General features: G+C 46.4%; 1 protein-coding gene across 11 annotated transcripts in view; it reads right to left on the reverse strand.

Moving 5' to 3' along the window:
• Nucleotides 1-20,698, reverse strand: part of Wnk (Wnk kinase) — a 540,152-nt gene that overhangs the window by 454,346 nt on the left and 65,108 nt on the right. For all 11 annotated transcript variants that reach the window (XM_065456126.1, XM_065456128.1, XM_065456129.1 and 8 more), the window contains exon 3: nt 3,442-3,832. In XM_065456126.1, coding sequence (XP_065312198.1) covers nt 3,442-3,832 — 391 coding nt within the window. The remainder of the gene's footprint in view (nt 1-3,441; nt 3,833-20,698) is intronic.

The following is a 20,698-nucleotide window of genomic DNA, read 5'->3' on the forward strand; positions in this document are numbered from 1 at the left end:
GTCCCGGTGGACCATTAGGGTTTGTGGGGATTGCACGCGCATCCTGATATCTCTGGAGTGGCCACGCGGTTATCACGCGATAATCACGTGCTCGCTCGCAGAGGGTAGCGGGGAGAGGGCACCTTCGCCGCTCTCGCTGCTCTTCGCGCCTGGCCGCGACGCCGCAGCCAAGGCACCGGGGAGACACCCTCTCCGCCGCTCGGGGAGAAGCGCTATTCCCCCGATGCACTGTTGTCTTTCGGCTGAGGAGCTTGCGACTGGCCGCATCTCAATTCAGCCGTTGAGACCGCCGCACGCCGTCCCCCTGTTGCGCCCGACCTTTGTGTGCGACTCACCACCCCAGGGCCCGAGCGCGGATCCACTTTGGGTGAGCTGAACTCTTATCAGCCTCTTTTGTGGTTCCCACATTGTGCGGTTTGTTTCACACCAGACGTGCGGAATGCTCCGCCGCTGTGGTTTTGTTTTGTGTTGTATTTGTATGTGTTGTGGCTGTTGTCTGTTGGACTATTTGTACTCTAAGGTGAATAAACACCTTAGGTCGAGACTCACCCTGTCCCCCCTGGCCTGAACCCGCCGTGGTCGCAACTCACTGTGAACCGCGGGTTAGGGGTCACAGCTCTGACTGCTAGGGCTGCTGCGAAAGTGCTAGCGAGCGACTGCCGCTCCATCGGCGCTGTGCGATCCAGAGAAGGGTCAGGTGCGCACGCGCGAGCCTGAGTAATACCCCTATAGGTTACAGAATGGGTACTAAGAGAAGGGAAACGCAGTCGAGGGCAGCAGAAGACTAGGTGGGGTGATGAAATTAAGAAACTTACAGGTGCCAGTTGGAATCGGTTGGTGCAGTAGAGGCTTAATTGGAGATCACAGGGAGAGACCTTCATCCTGCAGTGGGCATAAAATAGGCTGCTGCTAATGATGATAAGCGTGGAGGCTTTGCCTAAATTATAGGTCGCATCAACATTGCAATCACCACATCCTATTCCAGCGACCCAGCACATGACCTGCTCTCGCCATTCTGTTTGTTGGGTTTACCTTTCAGACACTATTCCGCTATTCAGTGCTTGTTGGTTTAGTTTGCATTCCAGACAGCACTCTGCTGGCTCTAAGGAGTCTTTCTCGTGAACTTACTAACAGTCCACGTCAAATGGCACCGTGTGCTGATTGCTGCTGCCATTACATTTGAAGACTTTGCAGATGTTGACGGCGCGATGTTGTCATGTGCTGAACTGAACGATGATGAAATAATTGAGCAAGTTCACCCGCCGTCACACAGCGACTCTAACTCAGACGATGATGATGTGCTGTGTGCTGATAATGTGCCGGGGTACGTGGAAAGGTGTAATGGTTCCAGGACTCGATGGGAACCAAAGGCCTCGCATTGGGCGCTCACGGGAAGGCTACAAATGAAGTTGTGCAGGGCGATATGGGCTGGACTAGTTTTGACATGAGGGAAGTTTGCAGTAAAATTGATTATGAAGAACAACTGAGGAATATGGACTATGAGCTGGGAGAGTGTTGAGGTATCCCTACAGGAGAAACACTAATTCACAGTGGAGGAAAAGAACTAGGAAGCTTACCAGCAAGTATGCGGCCTGTACAGAAGGCAACACAGCAAAAAAGAATGTCAAGCGGAAAGTCAGAGAGGCTGAAATAATCTCATGGGTGGCGGCAATGGAAAAGAAACCTGCCGTGAGTAACTACTCAAAAGGAAAAAACAAAATCAGGAAAGAAACAATTTACGATAACTCAAAGAGAAGCTCATTACTTTTCGAAGCGAGATCAGGATGCCTTAAAATACACCCATAAAAGCGAGATATAAGAAGGAAGAAGAAGCATGTGCTTGCTGTGGTAAAGCTGGGGAAACGATGGAGCATGTTTTATTCGAATGAGAATATCTGCCCAGCGGTCGATTTAGGCACCACTGGCCTCTTTGAAGCCCTTAGGTTCATCGAGAGCATGGGGAAGGTAGACATATCCGCAATAGAGATTAGTAAGAGGCGATTGGAAGACTGTTAGAAGAACAGTAGGGGAACAGCAAAACACGGAGGCGTACAAAAACAAAGTTCACAATAGGGGTTCGGAAACTTTGGTTATGGCAATTCATTGTGGGCTTTCTTTTTTTTATTTCTTTTTTAACATAGGTAGGACATTAGGCAATAAAATAACAAGAGCATGGTGGCGCAACCTCCCAAGGGGACAAAGGGGATGCTCATAACATCCATCCATCTGTGGCATGCGGCGAGTTGCCGTGCCGGTAACATGGACAGGCCTTTATACAGTCGCTGTCAGATTTTTTGGACTCCCTAGGGGCCATGAAAACATCTGATTTTTGTCCGAAAGAAACGAATACATGCCTTTTACTGTTCCCAAGGAATCAAATTGCCACACACCTGTTCAAAATAGGTCTGAAGGCCTTCCAGCACACTTATTAGGCGTATCGGTGCTCGTACTGTGATAGGAGACGGTGGGTGCATGCCTTTATAATTAAGGAATACATACCGTGTCCAGTAACAATTGCCCCTTCCCACTTTTGGTATGCTTCAAAACTGACTTTCGGGAACTGGCATAATGCAACGCGGCGTGCTTTCCAGGACATTGATGAGAATCACAAAGGTGGAGTCACCGCTTCAATGGAAAACACAGCACCAAACAGAAATAGGTTTGGCAGCGAACATCGAAGCAGCAAGGCCTAGTGTTGCTGCAGTGGTGGTTATGGCTGTCGGAAGATCTGCGTGCCAGAGCGCCAGCTAGAGGAGGTGAGATAGTCAAAATGGTGGTGGTGGTGGATAGGATTAATGCCGTTTCGGACCTGCGGTCTTGGCAAAAAGTCCGGACAATTGGACGGCAACGGATATTCACGTCCGAAATTTTAGACATTCTTATACATAGACTCGTGGCCGTGAAGGCGTCCGAATTGTCGAGCAATAGCAAACGCTATTCGAAAATTATTCAAAAGCTCAAATATTTGCACGCCCCCAATTGCTTGCAATGCAATGGTTGAGGCAATTTAGTCTGCTAGCATATTACCCTCAATGGCTCTATGGCCAGGCAACCAGTATACATTGAAATGAACAGTTCACTGTGAGAAGAACAGAAGAGAACTCCCTAAATACAGGATGCTTGTGTTTACTTCCAGGGGGCAAAAAAAGGCATGCATTAATTTTTTTAGACTGCCGAAGTTTTTGGACGTTCTTGGAGCCCCTAGGGAGCTTGTCAAGTTGTACTTCGACTGTAGATCCTTATAGTCTAATAGTTTCATCATGTTCACACATTTTTGTTTGAAGGCCCCTTGCATGCCTGGAAGGCATTAAAAAAAAAGTACATTCAGTAAAATCCCTGCAGTTGTAAAAGCTTGCCTAAGGCAAGTCAAGCTAGGCTGTCAGAGAGGCATGAGCACACAACCGCTTTGTGGATGTGCTCAACAGAGATTATCGGACTCACCAATGACACTCTTAGCAAAAGAGCGGTTCTTGAGGGTGGCCAGGCCCAGGTCTCCAATCTTGACCGAGCCTGTGGTGCCTGTGATGAAGATGTTGTCACACTTGAGGTCACGGTGGATGATAGGTGGCGGCCGCGAATGCAGGAAATGCAGGCCCTTGAGAATTTGGCGGCACCACGACTTGAGAACTTTCATGTTGATCTTCTTGAAGCGGCGCAGGTACGTCTTGAGTGTGCCTGATGTCATGAGCTCCGTGATAAGCACCAGGAACTTGCGCTTCGCTGTGTTCACCTCCCAGTAGTCAAAGAAGCGCACAATGTTGGGGTGCTGAAGGCCCTTCAGCATCTCGGCCTCCTCACGGAAGCGCTGTCGTTCACTCTTGTTCAGTCGCTCCTGTGCACAAACATGGCAGCCTTATTAAGCTACTTGGTAATACATATTAAGGACTGGGACCTGCAATAGTGCTAAAAGGACAAAGACAGACATAGAGCAACATATACATTACGAGCAGTAAACAGCGCTGAACAAGAGGACGAGGGAGCTAGTGAATGAGTTATCGAATAAGGTTGATGATCTTGAAAACCGTAGTTGAAGAAATAATGTGATCATTTATGGATTAAGTGAAGAAACAAAAGAGGATAATAAATCCTTGCAAGACAGAGTCAAACAAGATATATTTAAGGAGTTGCTTGACACCGAAGTGAATTCAACTGAGCGCATTCACAGGGTTGGTTATAAACATGCTGGGAAATGCCGACCAGTTATGCTGAGGCTCTTTGATTTTTCTGAGAAAGCTAGAATAATGTCATCATGCTATAAGCTAAAAGGAATGCAGATTTCAATATCAGAGGACTTTTCTAAAAGAATTCGTGACTAGTGCAGTAGACTGTGGCGTTCTGCAACTGTGGAAAAGGCCAATGGAGCAAAGGTTTCACTTGTTTTTGATAAATTGAAAATAGATGATAAAGTTTATATCTGGGATCAGCTTCGAAACCGCCGAGTGGAAATCACACGATCTGATGCGCAGACGCAGCGTGATTCCGATCACCCTGCTTCTGCCCGTGTGACCACACGAAGTCGCGATAAAAAAAGACAATCTTCAAGCAAAGTTCTCCGAGTTGTATCGCTCCATGCGCGCAGCATCGTAAATAAATCCGGTTCCCTCGAAGAGGAGCAATTGCCGGCCTTGTTCGCCAGGCTAAACCCGCCTGTTGCTACAATTCACCACCACCACCACCACCACATGTAATCTCCTGTTATCATCCGCATGCCTTAGTAATTACTGAAACATGGTTACATGCTCATGTACAGGAATCGGAAGCCGTACCTTCTACTTATAGGCTTATCCGTAAAAACAGAGAGTCACGAGGCGGTGGAGTAGCTATCGCGATTAAAAATAATATTGCATTCACACTAATGGATGGGATTAATAACCATGAAAGCATATGGTGCAAACTTAAATTCCGGGGCAAAAGTATACTTCTAGGGGGCGTGTACCGACCCCCAAATGCTTCACTGGAATATGTGGAAGCCTTGCACGACTACCTTGCAGATAATACGAATTCCCGGTCGAACATTATAATAACGGGAGACTTTAATCTGCCGGGAATAGACTGGTCTAATTTTTCTCACGACGGCAAAGATTCTAAAAGTGCTCATGCATTGCTCACGACTACATTCAACTTTTGTTTACACCAACTAGTTTCCGACAATACCAGGGTCAATAATTCATCATCTTCACTCCTTGATTTAGCACTTGTTAGCAGCTCACTTCAAGGCTGTACGGTTAGTGTTGAAGACGGCATATCTGACCATAAGTTGCTTGCTCTGTCGTGTCCGGTTGTGGGAAGGCGTTCTTTCACTAAGCCTTCAGATACTTTCGTCAGAGATTACACACACGGCGACGATATCGCTGTTTTAAACTATTTGAAATCACGCTTTGCCAACTTTAAGAAAATCAGTGATGTTAATAAAATGTGGTCATACTTTAGAGAAACTCTTCTTTTTTTGCGAGCAAGAATATGTCCCGTTAAAAAAGAAACGCACCAATAGGGAATACCCGTGGTTCACGCGAGAAACGATTCATTTAAAATGTAAAATTAAGCGTCGACGTAAACGTCGTAATACAAATGACCTTTCAAGCCTTATTTTTTTATCTGCGGGAGCAAACAAGGTTGGCGAAAGAATGTTTTTTTTTCAGTCACTTTGCAGTCATTAATGAACAAAGAACTCCAGAAGTTCTGGCGCCATCTATCAAAGGATAAACGGTGTATATCAGAGATAAAAGTTTCAGGTGAAAGTATTGTTGACTCGATTGTCATTTCTAACAATTATATGCATTTTTCCAATCCGTGTTCACGCGTACAGTTTCGCATGCACTGTTACCATCATATGGCTATGATTGTCCTATGCCCGAGGTACAGATAACAAAGGACGGTGTTCTGGGCCTCTTGCATAGGCTAGATGTGAAGAAATGACCTGGTCTTGACCAACTCTCCAATACCTTTTTGAGTAGATATGCTGTATGGGTGGCCAAATATTTACATCCTATTTTCGTTATATTTTAAGCACTGCAGCAATTCCTGATGATTGGCGCTCGGCAAAAATCATTTCGGTGCATAAATCTGGCTCTACTCTTGAAATTACCAACTACAGGCCAGTCTCTTTAACTAGCACCTGTTGTAAAATGTTCGAACACATTATCTTTAAGGCCATTGTTAATTACTTAGAAAATAATAATTTGCTTTATCCGCAACAGCATGGCTTTAGATCTGGTTTATGTACTGTGACCCAACTTGCTGAAATAACTGGTGAATTAATTGGTACACTCAATATAAAAGGCCAAACGGACGCTATTTTCTTGGATTTTTCAAAGGCGTTTGATGTTGTTCCTCATAAAGATTTATTAACAAAACTAAATGCAATTGGCATTGAACAGAAAGTAGTGGCATGGATTGAATCTTACTTAAGAGATAGAAAGCAGTGTGTTGCCATAAATGGGAGCATCTCCAAAGATTTGAATGTGTACTCTGGTGTTCCGCAGGGCTCGGTCCTCGGGCTTCTCCTTTTCTTGGTATACATTAACGATATTCATCTTTGCGTCGAACCACCAATCCGGATTAAACTATTTGCAGACGACTGTGTTGTATACACAGCCATAAATAACCGAGATGACCAAATTAAATTGAACAATTCTTTACGCTCCATTGATGCATGGTGCGCAAGGTGGGGCTTAAGAATAAACACCTCTAAAACAGCTTCCATTACGTTTAGCAACAAAAGAAGCCCCTTGACTTTACTTACTCTTCAGGTAACGTTACCATCACAAGAACTGACAAAGTTAAATATTTAGGCATCACACTTACCAGTAATTTCAATTGGGAGCTACATGTTGAAAATGTCTGTCGGGGTGCACTACAGAAATTGTCGTTTTTGAAAAGGAAACTGCGAAACACCCCTCCTGCAGTAAAACTAAATGCATACAAAGCGCTAATACGACCAAAACTGGAGTATGCATCGGTTATTTGGAGCCCTTGCCAACAACACTTGATTAACAAAATCGAAAGAGTACAGAATTTAGCTTTGCGTTTTATTTATTCTGTTTACTCCCGTCACTCTAGTGTCAGCAACTTACGTAATAGGGCCAACCTAAAAAAACTTGAGCAGCGCAGGATCTAGATTAACATTTATTTACCAACTTTATCATGAGAACTTTAAGCTATCACGGGAACGATATCTTCAGGATCCTTTCAAACGATCAGAGCGAACGCACCACAGTAAAACTATTAGACAGCCAGTCAGCCACATCAATGTTCACAAGTTCTCTTTATTTCCTCGTGCAATTTATTATTGGAATACGTTATCTGAGGAGGCACTGAACTCCGCTTCGCTGGAATCATTTGTTGAATGTATTAGTAATGTCAACTTTTGTTGAAATTCGAGTCCAAGTGGTGTACACACTGAGTTGATAATATTGCCTTGTTCGCGTATTCATTTGTCATCTATGTCCAGTGTATTGCCATATTTTTTTTTCTCACTTTTGTATGTATTATACTTTGCAATTATGTCAAGTAATTAGTTTAAATTTACTTTTCTTGTTCTTAGTATTCTTATTCTTGGTATCCACTCCTGCATGGGCCCGAGAAGGGCCCGCAGTATCTGTAAATAAATAAATAAATAATAATAAAAAGGAGAGGGACACAGACAACATGTCTGTATACCATATACATACACATGTCTGTCCTTGTCTTTTTACTGCTACTGAGACTCCCAATATGACAGACCAACTAGGCTGAATTAACACCTTAACATATTAGGAAATGCCTGATAAAACCGCCATCCAATGACATAACTAAGAAACTGAGCCTGAAATGAAAATGAAGACAAGATACTGTACATTTAAAATTAGTTTGTTTATTCTGGAAATAAATTATTCTGAGCCACAGTGCATCAAGTGACATGACAAAATAATGTTGTTTGCTCTAAAAACTTTGGCTGGGGCACATTTGTAGGGCCTATACAGAGCTCCTATCCAAAAAAGTTTCCTTATGTGTGCACGCACACACAGCAGGAAAGGCTGCTGTAGATGCAGTACCACACAACCTTTAAGATCCTAATAAAGAAACGACCAAAACTAAAGTGTTCAATCAAGAGACAAGAAAGAATTCTCGGAAGTGTCAAAACTGATCAACAATGCGGAAATAAGTGATATTCGAAACTATAACGTGAGTGTCACAAAAACCTTTCACTTGTCGCTCGCCGATCCGGCTGCCAGGCGCAAGCCGACGGAGCACAGGGGGTCCGCTTTACGCTTCGCCCCGGCCTACAAGCGAGAGGTCCCTGTACAACATTTATTTATTCAGGGTTGGTCAGCCCGAGCAAGACGCCCGTGTATCGGTGCGTCGGCAATCACGAAGCAACTCGTTGAAGGGGGATAACAAGCATTTAATCATACACAAAACTGATCACGGACAATAAGGTAACAAAGAACTCAAACTAGGTACGAACAGAATTGGCGAGAAGCACACAAAATTGGAAACACGACCAGAACACACAATCAGGCAGGGTTACAACAACAGTAAACAAAGGAGTTTAGAGGCACGCGAGTCATTGAGAGTTAACAGAGAAGAAGAAGAGGACAAGCCGGCGGACAGACCATATCGTAGCGCAGCGAAGAACGGGGACGGCTCGTGTGGCAGTCGTTGCGGCGATGGCTCGAAGGCGGCGGGCCCGGTGCGATGAAACGCGCGCCTCGCCGTCAGGAATTCGGCCCCGCACACCGCAAAGACCCACACAACCTTCTTCACTGCCTGCTTCCGACCGACTGTGTCCCCCTTCCCACCGAACTGCTAACGAGCTGGCGGCGGGAAGGCGCTGGTGAAAAGAAGTGCTCTGCCCAGCGGTTATTTACAGGCGTTTTTTCTCTCGGCGCCACCGAAGACAGCATGCGCACAGTCGATTTATGGCCCGGCCGTCTCCGCGATCCCGACCAGCGGAAGCAACCGAACAGTGGAAACAGGGCGCACAACTTTCTTCAACGTGCGCTCTGCCTGCTCCACTCTTGTAATCTTACACCGCGGCCAAGCCCCCACTCCGTCGAAGGGGACAACGAAGCCGCCGCCGAAGAACAGCCGCTTGCGCCGCTCACAAAGCCGACCGTCTCCAGATGCCCCTCGACCCTGGGCAGTCCTCTCCGCCCTCTCTCGCGGCCTCTTCCCGTAGACTCGGAACGGGATGCCCGAAAAACACACTCTAACGAAATATATATATAACATGGTTGGCGCCGGTCTGTGACAGTGAGAAAGAGTGAAGAAGCCGTAAAAAATGGGCACAGCTTGAAATCAGTGAGAAAGAAACTTGGCATAGGACAAACCAAGATGTATGTACTGAAAAATAAGAAGGGTAATATCATCAGCAATCTCGAAGATGTAGTAAAAAGAAGTGGAAGAATTCTATACTGACCTGTACAGTTACCCAGAGGAATACTTCAATTAGAAACAGTCATGAACAGGATACAGAAGCTCCTCCTATAACTAGTAATGAGGTCAGAAGGGCTTTGCAAGACACGAAATGAGGAATAGTGGCAGGAGAAGATGGAACAACAGTCGATTTAATCAAAGATGGAGGACACATAATGCTTGAAAAACTGGCGGCTCTTCATAGACCTTTTCATTGGGCGAGGAGGATAGGGCGCACAGAGAGCCTTTCCTCCTCTCTGGCTTGGGCAATCCGGCGTGGCGCTGCTTGAAGGTATTGCTGTTGCGTGCTGCGGAACGACTTCGAGATGTTTTAGATGGTACTTAGTGAAATTTGAGCCATGTCCGTTCATATAAGGTCATCAGGGAAGCCTTTCGGTGCATCGGTAACTACAGTAGGCGCGAATATCTCTTGGGGGCGCAAAAATGTGACGCGCTTTATTAACCACGGTGTACGCACGTTATCAGCCACGGTGTGTGTGTGAGTTGTGAACTATTTTGCTTATATCGGTTTTAATTCAACAAAGAAAACCGGTGTCTCTGTATTAGCAACATGAAATGATAACCTGCTCACTATCTGATCACTTGGCGTAGGGAGTAAAACAAAGCATAAGAGCGCATGATCGTGCACGGCCAACCTAAGGCAACCACGAAACATCTAAGCGGCAGGCGCTATCAAATATTTCAAGTCTAGTAGGCTTCGAGTTACCATATGTCTACACTAGCCTTCCTGCATGAGGCCAATGGCGCGGCTCAACACAGCGATCACTGCGGTTGGCGAACCAGTACGATACATATGTAAGCTGTGCACTTCGGCATTGCCTTTTTGGCCTGTATACAGCTATAATATATGAGAGGAATCGCATAAAAAGAATGCGATGCCTATTTTTGAGGACAAAATTTCCGTAATACGTGTGAGTGCGTCGTAGAGAACGGAACGAACACAACCGAAAAAAAAATTGGGTTATCATCCTCTTTCTCGAAAAAGCAAGAGAAAATGGGCTCACGCTGCAATATGACCTCACATAGTCACGCCGCACAACATTTATAAATATTTAACCGCTGATGCCATATGCTTGGACCATGGGTTATATAGAACAAAGATATCTGTAATCCAGCGCCTACCACTGCTTAGGACGTTCGCGCAGTTCGTAAACAGTCCCTTTAATGGGCAAGCTTAATTCAGACTGTAAGGTATGCTGCTATTACTTGCCAAAATTATTTTATTCAGGGGCAGAAACCTCATCCATCGAACCAAGTAGTCACGCAATGTAACCTGCAGCAAACAGTTTGAACGCTTGTCAAAGTATAACATCACAGCTTCTATCGTAGCAGAACGGTACCCACGCTGTTACGATCGTCGCGTATGTTTCATGGCTCCTAAACCACAGCTTAGAAATAGAGGATAATACTGCAATAAGGTCACATTAGTGATTGGAACATTCAGAAATACACAATTGATCTCCGAGGCTCATTGTAGGCTCAAATATGCGCGCACACATCGTGCTGCGTGTTCCGTCCATCTCAACGCCAGCAGAAATTCCGGCCACGACGCCTTAAACCACTTCAGCACGTCTCGCATAACCGTTTACCACGTAGAAGACACACGTCATACTAAACAGACCGCACGACCGCGAAAAGAAACGCCAGAATCTACCGCCGAGCATATACCTGCCATGCAAAACACCGCTTTCACCATAGAGTTTCTCACTACATTACCTAGAGGGAAATCTGGCGCTGCTGTGCTGTGGTATGTATGGGAATGCCGGTATATTGTGACGTCGGATTGGCATCGTTCTCGGAGAGACAGGACACCTTGAAGACGCACTTGGCAAGCACCATTCCGTCTGTCGCAATGATTCATTTTCTACTAAAACAACACGTGAAAAGCTGTTTTTTTTTTTTATTACGCAAAAACATGTTTTGTTTAACTATGAGAACTTGTTATTGCATGTACGATTATATGTTACGTAAAAAGTATCAGCGGGCCGCTAAAGTTGGAGGACAGACGACAAGATTCGCGATCGCTTTGAAACAGTTTGTCGTCTGTCCCTGCTTTTCTTCGCTTGGTCATGCATTGTAGGTGAGTAAAGATGTAACATGCGTGAATGGAAACATTTTAGGAAGATTTTACTTTGAGAATGCGTTATCTGTGTAGCCATATCCACGTTTTAGACGAAGCCTCATACAACACCAGCCAACACGAGCCTCGCAGACACATATACCGTCATTCCCATGACGGCACGGTGCCCCCTTAAGAAACTACCATAGACAGTGGCGCCAGACTTCCCTCTAGGTGTTATAGTGAGAAACTCTATGGCTTTCACCCAAGCCAGTATGGCGCTGCTCATAGGCGGCACCACTACGATAGGCAGCGCCTACGAAAAAACCACGCATAGGCGGCGCCTACGAAAAAACGGTCTATATGAAGTGTCTATCGACTGCAAGGGTCCTAGAAAACTGGACGAATGCAAACACTATACTAATCCACAAAAAGGGAGACGTTAAAGAATTGAAAAATTACAGGCCCATTAACTTACTCCCAGCATTTTACAAAATATTTACCAAAATAATCTCTAATAGAATAAGGGCAACATTGGACTTTAGTCAGCCAAGGGAACAGGCTGGCTTCAGGAAGGGATAGTCTACAATGGATCCCATTCATGTCATTAATCAGGTTATCGAGAAAGCTGCAGAGTATATTAAGCCTCTCTATATGGCTTTCGTAGATTACGAAAATGCATTTGATTCGGCAGAGATACCAACAGTCATAGCGGCATTACGTAATCAAGGAGTACAGAACGCTTACCTAATACCTCGGAAAATATCGACAGAGGTTCTACAGCTACCTTAACTCTACACAAGAAAAGGAAGAAGATACCTATAAAGAAAGGGGTCAGACAGGGAGATGCAATCTCTCCAATGCTATTCACTGCGTGCTTGGAAGAAGTATTCAAGCTATTAAACTGGGGAGGCTTAGGAGTAAAGATCGATGGTGAATATCTCGGCAACCTTCGGTTTGCCGATGACATTGTTCTGTTCAGCAACAATGCAGACGAGTTACAACAAATGATTGGGGACCTTAACAGAGAGAGTGTAAGAGTGGGATTGATGATTAATATGCAGAAGACAAGGATAATGACAAATAGCCAGGCAAAGAAAGGATCGCCAGTCGGCCTCTAGAGTCTGTGAAGGAGTACGTTTACCTAGGTCAATTAATCACAGGGAACCCTGATCATGACAAGGAAATTCATAGAAGAATAAAAATGGGTTGGATCGCATACAGCAGACATTGTCAGCTCCTGACTGGAAGCTTACCATTATCATTGAAAAGGAAGGTGTACAAACAGTGCATTTTACCAGTGCTGACATATGGGGCAGAGACTTGGAGACTGACAAAGCTTGAGAACAAGTTAACGACCGTGCAAAGAGCGATGGAATGAAGATTGCTAGGCATAATGTTAAGAAACAGAAAGAGAGCGGTTTAGATCAGAGAGCAAACGGGTATAGACAATATTCTAATTGACATCAATAGAAAAAAGTGGAGCTGGGCAGGTCATGTAACGCGCCGGTTAGATAACCGTTGGACCATTAGGGTTACAGAATGGGTACCAAGAAGGGAAATGCAATCGAGGACGACATAAGACTAGATGGAGTGATGAAATTAGGAAGTTCGCAGGTGCTAGTTGGAATTGGTTGGCGCAGGACAGGGTAATTGGAGATCACGAGGAGAGGCATTCGTTCTGCAGTGCACATAAAGCAGGCTGATCATGATGAAGATGATGATGATGATGATGACATAGAATGTTGTGTTCCAAGATTTTGTGTGGCAAATAAGCTAAATATATTTTCAAGAATGAATAGAATAAAACAGATAAAGTGAGTAGTGTAGCTGTAGAAATCAGCATCATGAATTCCGTGGCAGCCACAATGTCATTGTGAACACCTTCGGGAGGGGCCGGACACAGAATGAGTCGGTGTACAAGTAAATCCAGGATGTTTTGGGTTTAACATCTTTTTAGTCACCTGGTGCACTGCCGCACACACTGCACGTACCTAGCAAGGTGCAGCAAAAAACTACTCGCCAATGAATTTACAGCCCACGCTTGCATTTCTCGTGCCTTCAACCTTGTCCCAGCACTCCAAGCATTCCAACCTGGCCGTACTTGCCGCGGTAGAGACAATGGAGCTCCGATATGCTGCTTCTAATAGGGAAACATGGAGACTCATGGTGGAATGCGTGGATGGCTGAAAACGAGCTGGCGGCAACGTGCTCTCTCCTTATGAAGGGATGCTGAAAACAGCCAATCACCACATTGAAGTGGTCAAGCAAGGATAAAAGCAAGAAGAAAAATGACGTTTTGATCTGCAGTGGGAGAGGGTTGAGACCATGTCTGAAGTGATCAAAGAAGGAGAGACAAGTGCACAGGAGCCCCTTTGTATCGCAATTCAGAGCCTCAGATGGGGATGCAGCATGTCTACCAAGTTGACATTTTCAAGTTCCCCAAGTTTTCCAGGTTTACCCTCAGTGCCTTTGCAATTCCCTGAAATACACAGAACTTTGCTTTGTGTCACGGTGGGGTGACATCATGTCGCCCGATGCTGTCACTCTCTAGTAAGCATGTTAAAAAATAAACAAACGACTTAAAGGAGTTTGAATAGTAAAAAGCAGTGTTTATTTTATTCAAAATAGAAAACTGAAGGGAGGGGTTAGTAAAACGCACAGCGAATAAGATACTGACACGTGTATTGTATATCTTTTTCGGGTGACCGCTCTTCACTGTCTAAAAAATTATATCACTCAGCGCGGGACGCACCCGCATTTATCTAAGTTTCTCTAATGTTATCGACGGTTCTTGCTGCTACCTGTTGTCGCCAAAGCTTGTGTAATCTGATTGCATGTGCGACATGAATTGTGTGTAACTTTCTGGAAGACATGCAGGCAGCAGCGATTACTCTGGAACCTTTGATGGCTCATGTATAAAAGCTGACACGCTGGACTCGCTGATCCGAGTTTCGACGATCACCGACTATGTTCACCGCTATTGTTGTTCTTTGAGTGTAGCCTGCTTTTGAGGGCAGAAGTTTGTCCAATAAAGCAATAGTTTCGCCAATTCCAGTTTTGCTGCTTTTTTCACCGTCGCTACTAAGGGACAATATCTTCAAAAAATATGTTGAAGATAATCGGAAATAGAGTCAAACATTTTCAAACACTAATTAAAAGAGATGCATACAGAAGAAAATTTTGTTTTAAATGAGCTATTTCTATCAACTCATAGAAAGCTCTTTGGTATTAGGACCGAATTTTGTCACAAGTGAGATTCTCTCAGCAGCTGGAAAGTCAACCTCAACAGTCCTGACGTATTCTCAGCCCGCGCACAATGCTTCAGTCTTACGTTTCACTGCTTGAAAGAGTTTATTATGGTTTGGATGAGGGTCACCTGAATCTCGGCATCAGCCAACACTTTGCTTTTTGAGCTCAAGCTCCCTCCAAGAAGAGGCAGCACAGTTCCTTTCCAAATCATTCCTCAATGCGACAGTCCTTTCTGTACTCATCCACGCTCCACCGCACGTTCGGTGCCTGCACCATTTGAAGCATCCTCTTGGTCAGTTGTACAGTCGATGTCCGATTTTTCGGACTTCCCAAGGGCCAAGAAAATGTCCAAAAAATCAGGCAGTCTGAAGGAATGCTTTAACTCAGGAAGAGGACCTTAGTGTTGAAGCAATGAACGACAATCTTGTGGGCATCATTGAGGAGTGTGCAATGGAAGTTGGTCGTAACCCTGTTAGGCATGATACCAGTAAACTATCGCAGGAGACGAAAGATCTGATCAAGAAACGCCAATGTATGAAAGCCTCAAACCCTACAACTAGAATAGAACTGGCAGAACTTTCGAAGTTAATCAACAAGCGTGAGACAGCTCACATAAGGAAGTATAATATGGATAGAATTGAACATGCTCTCAGGAACGGAGGAAGCCAAAAACAGTGAAGAAGAAACTAGGAATTGGCAGGAATCAGATGTATGCGTTAAGAGACAAAGCCGGCAATATCATTGCCAATATGGACGAGATAGTTCGAGTGGCTGAGGAGTTCTATAGAGATTTATACAGTACCAGTGGCACCCACGACGATAATGGAAGGAAAAAAAGTCTAGAGGTATTCGAAATCCCACAGGTAACGCCGGAAGAAGTAAAGAAAGCCTTGGGAGCGCTACGTTTCGCCTACGACGTGCGGTATAGCCGGCACGGATGCAGCAGGATTAATTCAAAATGGCGGACATTTTGGCAAGTTCAGTGCTGCCGTAACGCCTCCTGCTAAGCGCGTCCAGGCATGTTTCAATGCCACGTGTCTTCAAGTGTGCATGTGGGTGTGTGTGCATGTTGGTGCCCATGCTTGTCAAAGCGCGGCAGCCGGGGAGAGGAGCTCCCCAAGTGTGAAGCGAGGAGGTCTGACCGGCGCCGGCCCGGCGGATGCGTCACCTTCTTGTCTCAACGTGTCTCTCAGCGTGTCCGTGCCCCGCCGTCATGTGGCCTCATCCCGAGACGTTCCTTCTTACCCTCACCTCCGAGAGTATAAAAGCAGCTGCCCCCGGACGGCAAGAGAGAGGCTCCGAATTCTTCCGTCGAGTAGCGTGCTCTCCCGTCTCTCCACTTCGGTCGACCTGACCGCTCTTTTGCGATGCTAGAATAAACAAGTTGTTCTGTTAACAGTCGACTCATGCTTTGCCAGGACCTTCGGATGCTTCCAGTTGTGCCCCAGGCCGCCAGGCCAACGCTACCCTTGGGGCTTGCGACCCAGATGCAACAACTGGTGGCAGCGGTGGGATTGCAACAACTGTCTGCCAGCGGTGAGATCGCGACAACGGAGGCCAGCAGCGAAGATATGCGGTTGACTGTATGCTGAGCAGCACAACGACCATCCGGGAGCAGTGCAACGAGCCCTGTGTGATGACTGGTTGCCTGCAGCGGAACGACTGCGCTGAATTCTTGGCTGCGAGGTTTGGTGAGTGCGGGACTTTCTTCTGAGTTTTGCCAGGCTTTTGTTAGTGTCAGAATCAGAGCTGGTAATTGTGGTTGTCGTTGCTGTCGGGTTAGTTTGCGGCAAGACAATAGTAGGCAGTACAGAAAGCAGCATTCAGAGCAGCCATGGATTTGAAGTCATTGCGCAAACCGAAATTGCTGGAGCTTGCAAGAGAGTTGGGTCTGGATGTCTCAGACAAACTCCAAAAACCAGAACTGCTAAGGGCTACTCTTGAGTTAGAAGATGAGGATGACGAGCTGTCGGAATGCCTTGAGACCATTGAGGAGAGGGCAAAAGGACAGGAGCGCGATTTTAAAGAGCAAAAAGAAAAAGATGAGCGCGAACTTAAAGAGCAAAAAGAGAAAGATGAGCGCGACCACGCTTTGGAAATGAAGCGTCTCGAGGTAGAGATGGAACGCGCTCGTAATGGAAGTCAGGCACACGGTGCAGGAGAACAAGTATTGTTCAATATGACTGACCTGATGCGGCCGTTTAAGCTTGGAGAGGACATTGGTTTGTTCCTGGTTAACTTTGAGCGAACGTGCGAGAAGCAGGGGTTCTCTCGGGAAACGTGGCCACAGCGCTTGCTCACTTTGTTACCCGGCGAGGAAGCTGACGTAGTCGCTTGCTTGAAGAGAGAGGAGGCAGAGGATTTTGACAAAGTGAAATCGAGTCTGCTAAAAAAGTACAGGCTGTCAGCGGAGGCGTTCCGTCGGAAGTTTCGGGAAAATGAGAAAGGCAGAAGTGAGTCATATACAGAGTTTGCCTACAGGCTTATGTCAAACATGCAGGAGTGGCTCAAAGAAGAGAAAGCGTTTGGTGACCACGAGAAAGTTCTGCAGTGTTTCGGGCTGGAACAGTTTTATAGTCGGTTACCTGAGAACGTGCGGTACTGGGTCTTGGATAGGCCAGACGTTAGGACGGTGGCTAAAGCCGCCGAGCTAGCCGAGGAGTTTGTGACGCGTCGGGCTCGCGGAGCTAAGGATGGTCAAAAGGGTGAATTTGGCTCCAAGTTTGAGAGGCCGAAGTTCACGCCCATGAGAGCAAGGGGGCACACACGTAGTGCGGATGCGAGTGAAAGCAGTCCGACCGAACGTAAGGAGACGGTGGCAGCCGAAGCCGAACGCAGAAAGCGGTTCGAGAGGAGGCAAGCGCGCGTGTGTTATAAGTGCCAGAAGCCAGGTCACTTTTCGGCGCAGTGTCCGGAAACAAAAACAAAAGTCGTGTTTTTGTCATTATGCAGCACTGACGAGAACATGAAGCTTCTCGAGCCTTACATGCGAGACCTCCTCGTGAACGGGAAAGAGTGCCGAGTGCTTTGCGATTCCGCAGCTACAATGGATGTAGTTCACCCGTCTTATGTAGAACCCGATATGTTCACGGGCGAGTGCTCATGGATCAAGCAAGCCGTGGAAGCTCATAGCGTGTGTCTGCCCGTAGCAAAAGTGCTTATTGAAGGACCTTTCGGAGCGCTTGAGACGGAGGCCGCAGTGTCATCTATGCTGCCCCCCCAGTACCCGTACCTATTTTCGAACAGGTCCGATCACCTCCTGCGCGAGAAGGGGCTTTTGTTTGGTGAGGCTAGCGTTCAGGCCTTAACCAGATCGAAAGTTTGGGAGCTCGCTGCAAAGGCAGTAGTTGCGGGGCCGACGTTGTCGAACAATGAGAAAGGGTCAGAGGCGCAGCAAGCTGATATTCAGAGCTCGTCCAAACTGAATAAAATTAAGCCTGTAGCGTTGAAGGCACCAGATACTGGAGAGGAAATGCCCGACACGGGAAAGTTGGAAGAGCTATCTGCAGATTTGCTCATCGCGCCTACGTCAGACGGACTTAATAGGTTGCCAAAAGTCAGCCGGTCGGCTTTGATGGCCGAGCAAAAACAGGATGGCAGCCTAGAAAACATACGCTGCAATGTCAAGGAAGGTATCGCCAAGAAAAATGCTCGTTTTGTGGAAAGAGGTGGGGTCCTGTACCGGAAGTATCTAGACCGCAGGGGAGTGGAGTTCGATCAGCTGATAGTGCCTCAGTGCTACCGTCAGGATCTGTTGCACTTGTCGCATGGGGGTTCGTGGTCCGGACACCTAGGAGTTAAGAAAACTAAGGACCGTCTCTTGCAAGAGTACTATTGGCCAGGGTGTTTTCGGGACGCAGACCACTTTGTGATGACATGTGACACCTGTCAGCGGGTGGGCAAACCAGGGGACAAATCGAGGGCACCGTTGAAGTTGGTACCTATCATTATGGAGCCTTTTAGACGGCTCGTTATTGATACAGTGGGACCTCTGCCGGTAACAGCCATGGAGTACAGACAAATTTTGACTGTGATCTGCTCAGCGACAAAGTTCCCTGAAGCAGTGCCGCTCAAAGAACTCGGCTCAGTTGAGATAGTCAATGCACTACTGTCCATATTTGCGCAAGTTGGTTTTCGTGCGGAAATCCAGTCAGATCAGGGCACAGTGTTTACTAGCGCTTTGACGACAGCCTTTCTCGAAAGGTGCGGGGTAAAGCTGTTACACAGCTCAGTGAGCCACCCACAGTCGAATTCCGTTGAGAAGCTCCACTCCGTCATGAAGCGCGTGTTGAGAGCATTGTGTTTTGAACAACAAACTGACTGGGAGCTGTGTCTGCCTGGGGTGATGTATGCATTAAGGACCGCGCCGCATGCGGCTACGGGGTTTTCGCCAGCTGAGCTAGTGTATGGTCGCTCGCTGCGATCTCCGCTTCGCATGCTTCGAGACGGATCACTGCCCTCTCCAATGGCTCCAGACCATCTCTTGCACAAATGGCCGCCTCCTGCGCTGGAGCCTCGCTTTGCAACAACGTTCCTTTGACGTGCGTTACAAAAAGGGGAGTCTCAACGGTAACGCCGATGGCTTAAGTCGAAGCCCCTAACGTAGGAATTAGCCTCAAAGTTATTTGTTACTGATGTTTTTCTTCCTGAGGCAGGATCTTTAACATATTGCTTTTGTTTAGTATTTCAAAGTCATGACGTGCTTTCTAGTGCAATTTTCCAATTTGTGGACGCGTTCTGAGTGCTGCTAGACTACTGTAAGGAACTAGGCAGTGGTATAAAAGGGGAAAGAGCCTGGCAGGACTCGGTGAGGGTTGTGCAGTGCTTGCTGACTGAGCGGTTGAGTTTCGGCATAGTTCAAACCTTGCCGGGAACGAGAACAAAAATGGCAACCCTCCCGAAGTCACTTTGCAGTGTCCTGTGTGAACCTGAACGAGAAAACGAGGCCTTCTCTGTGCGCTGCGCTCAAGAAATGCCGAAGGACGACCGACTTCGGTTATGATGATGATGTGTGGTTTTTTGTGGCGCAAGGGCCAGGTTTGGCCAAAGAGCGCCATGACAAGTTGTAATGTTGACGATGTATTATGGAAGATGTGACTTGGCTGTAAAGTGGCCTAAAAATATTCGCTGTAGAGTGCGTAAAATTAACTTGTTATAAAATTATGGCGATGACAGATGACGAATACTATGAACACTAAAATCCATCGTGAAAGAATGATGCAGAATAGAAAATATATGAGATGGTAAAAATGCCTGGAGCACTGTTGCCTCGCCAGAGCCCTTCAAACACAAGGGCCTAGAGGCACGTGCTACACGAAAGAACTATCGCAGCGCCATCCTCTGAAGAGAGGAGACGCTACGAACATGTTGGGCTAACAACATGCAACACAACATCTTTCAGATAACTTAGGACTGCGTTAGTGTCGAAGAGCGGTTCTGGGCCGAGTAACATTACAGGATGAAGGGGAAATTGAATATGCTGCCGGTATGCTAACGGAAAATGTTTCTTTCTGTCAGATTCGGCTTTCCGACACTCCAGGAGGACATGGAGGACGGTCAGCCTCTCCCCGCATCTACCGCAAGTTGGAGGATCATTTTCAGTGAGTAAGAAGTTGTGTGTACCAAATGTGTGTCCTATTCTGAGGCGACAGAATAGGACATCTGTTCACCGTGATTTTGTTACGGAGGGCCAAGAACCTAACTTTGGCTTTATCACGTGCAGTTTGTTATTTACTTCTACGTCCCACTTACGTTGCCAGTGGTTTCGCAGTTTCCTTCTTAAGAAAGGCTTCAGGTCCGTGACAGGGACCGAAGCAGTAGGACTGACTGTATGCAATGAAATTGATGTGGCCATCTGGTCTGCTAGAACGTTACCCTCGATGCCCCTATGTCCAGGCACCCAGCATATAATGACATGCTGGTTAGACATATACGCTCTACAGAGGACGGAATAGAGCTCAATAATTACGG

This window comes from Dermacentor albipictus, chromosome 6 (genome assembly GCF_038994185.2).
Source record: "Dermacentor albipictus isolate Rhodes 1998 colony chromosome 6, USDA_Dalb.pri_finalv2, whole genome shotgun sequence".
In the NCBI taxonomy this organism is placed as follows: Eukaryota; Metazoa; Arthropoda; class Arachnida; order Ixodida; family Ixodidae; genus Dermacentor; species Dermacentor albipictus.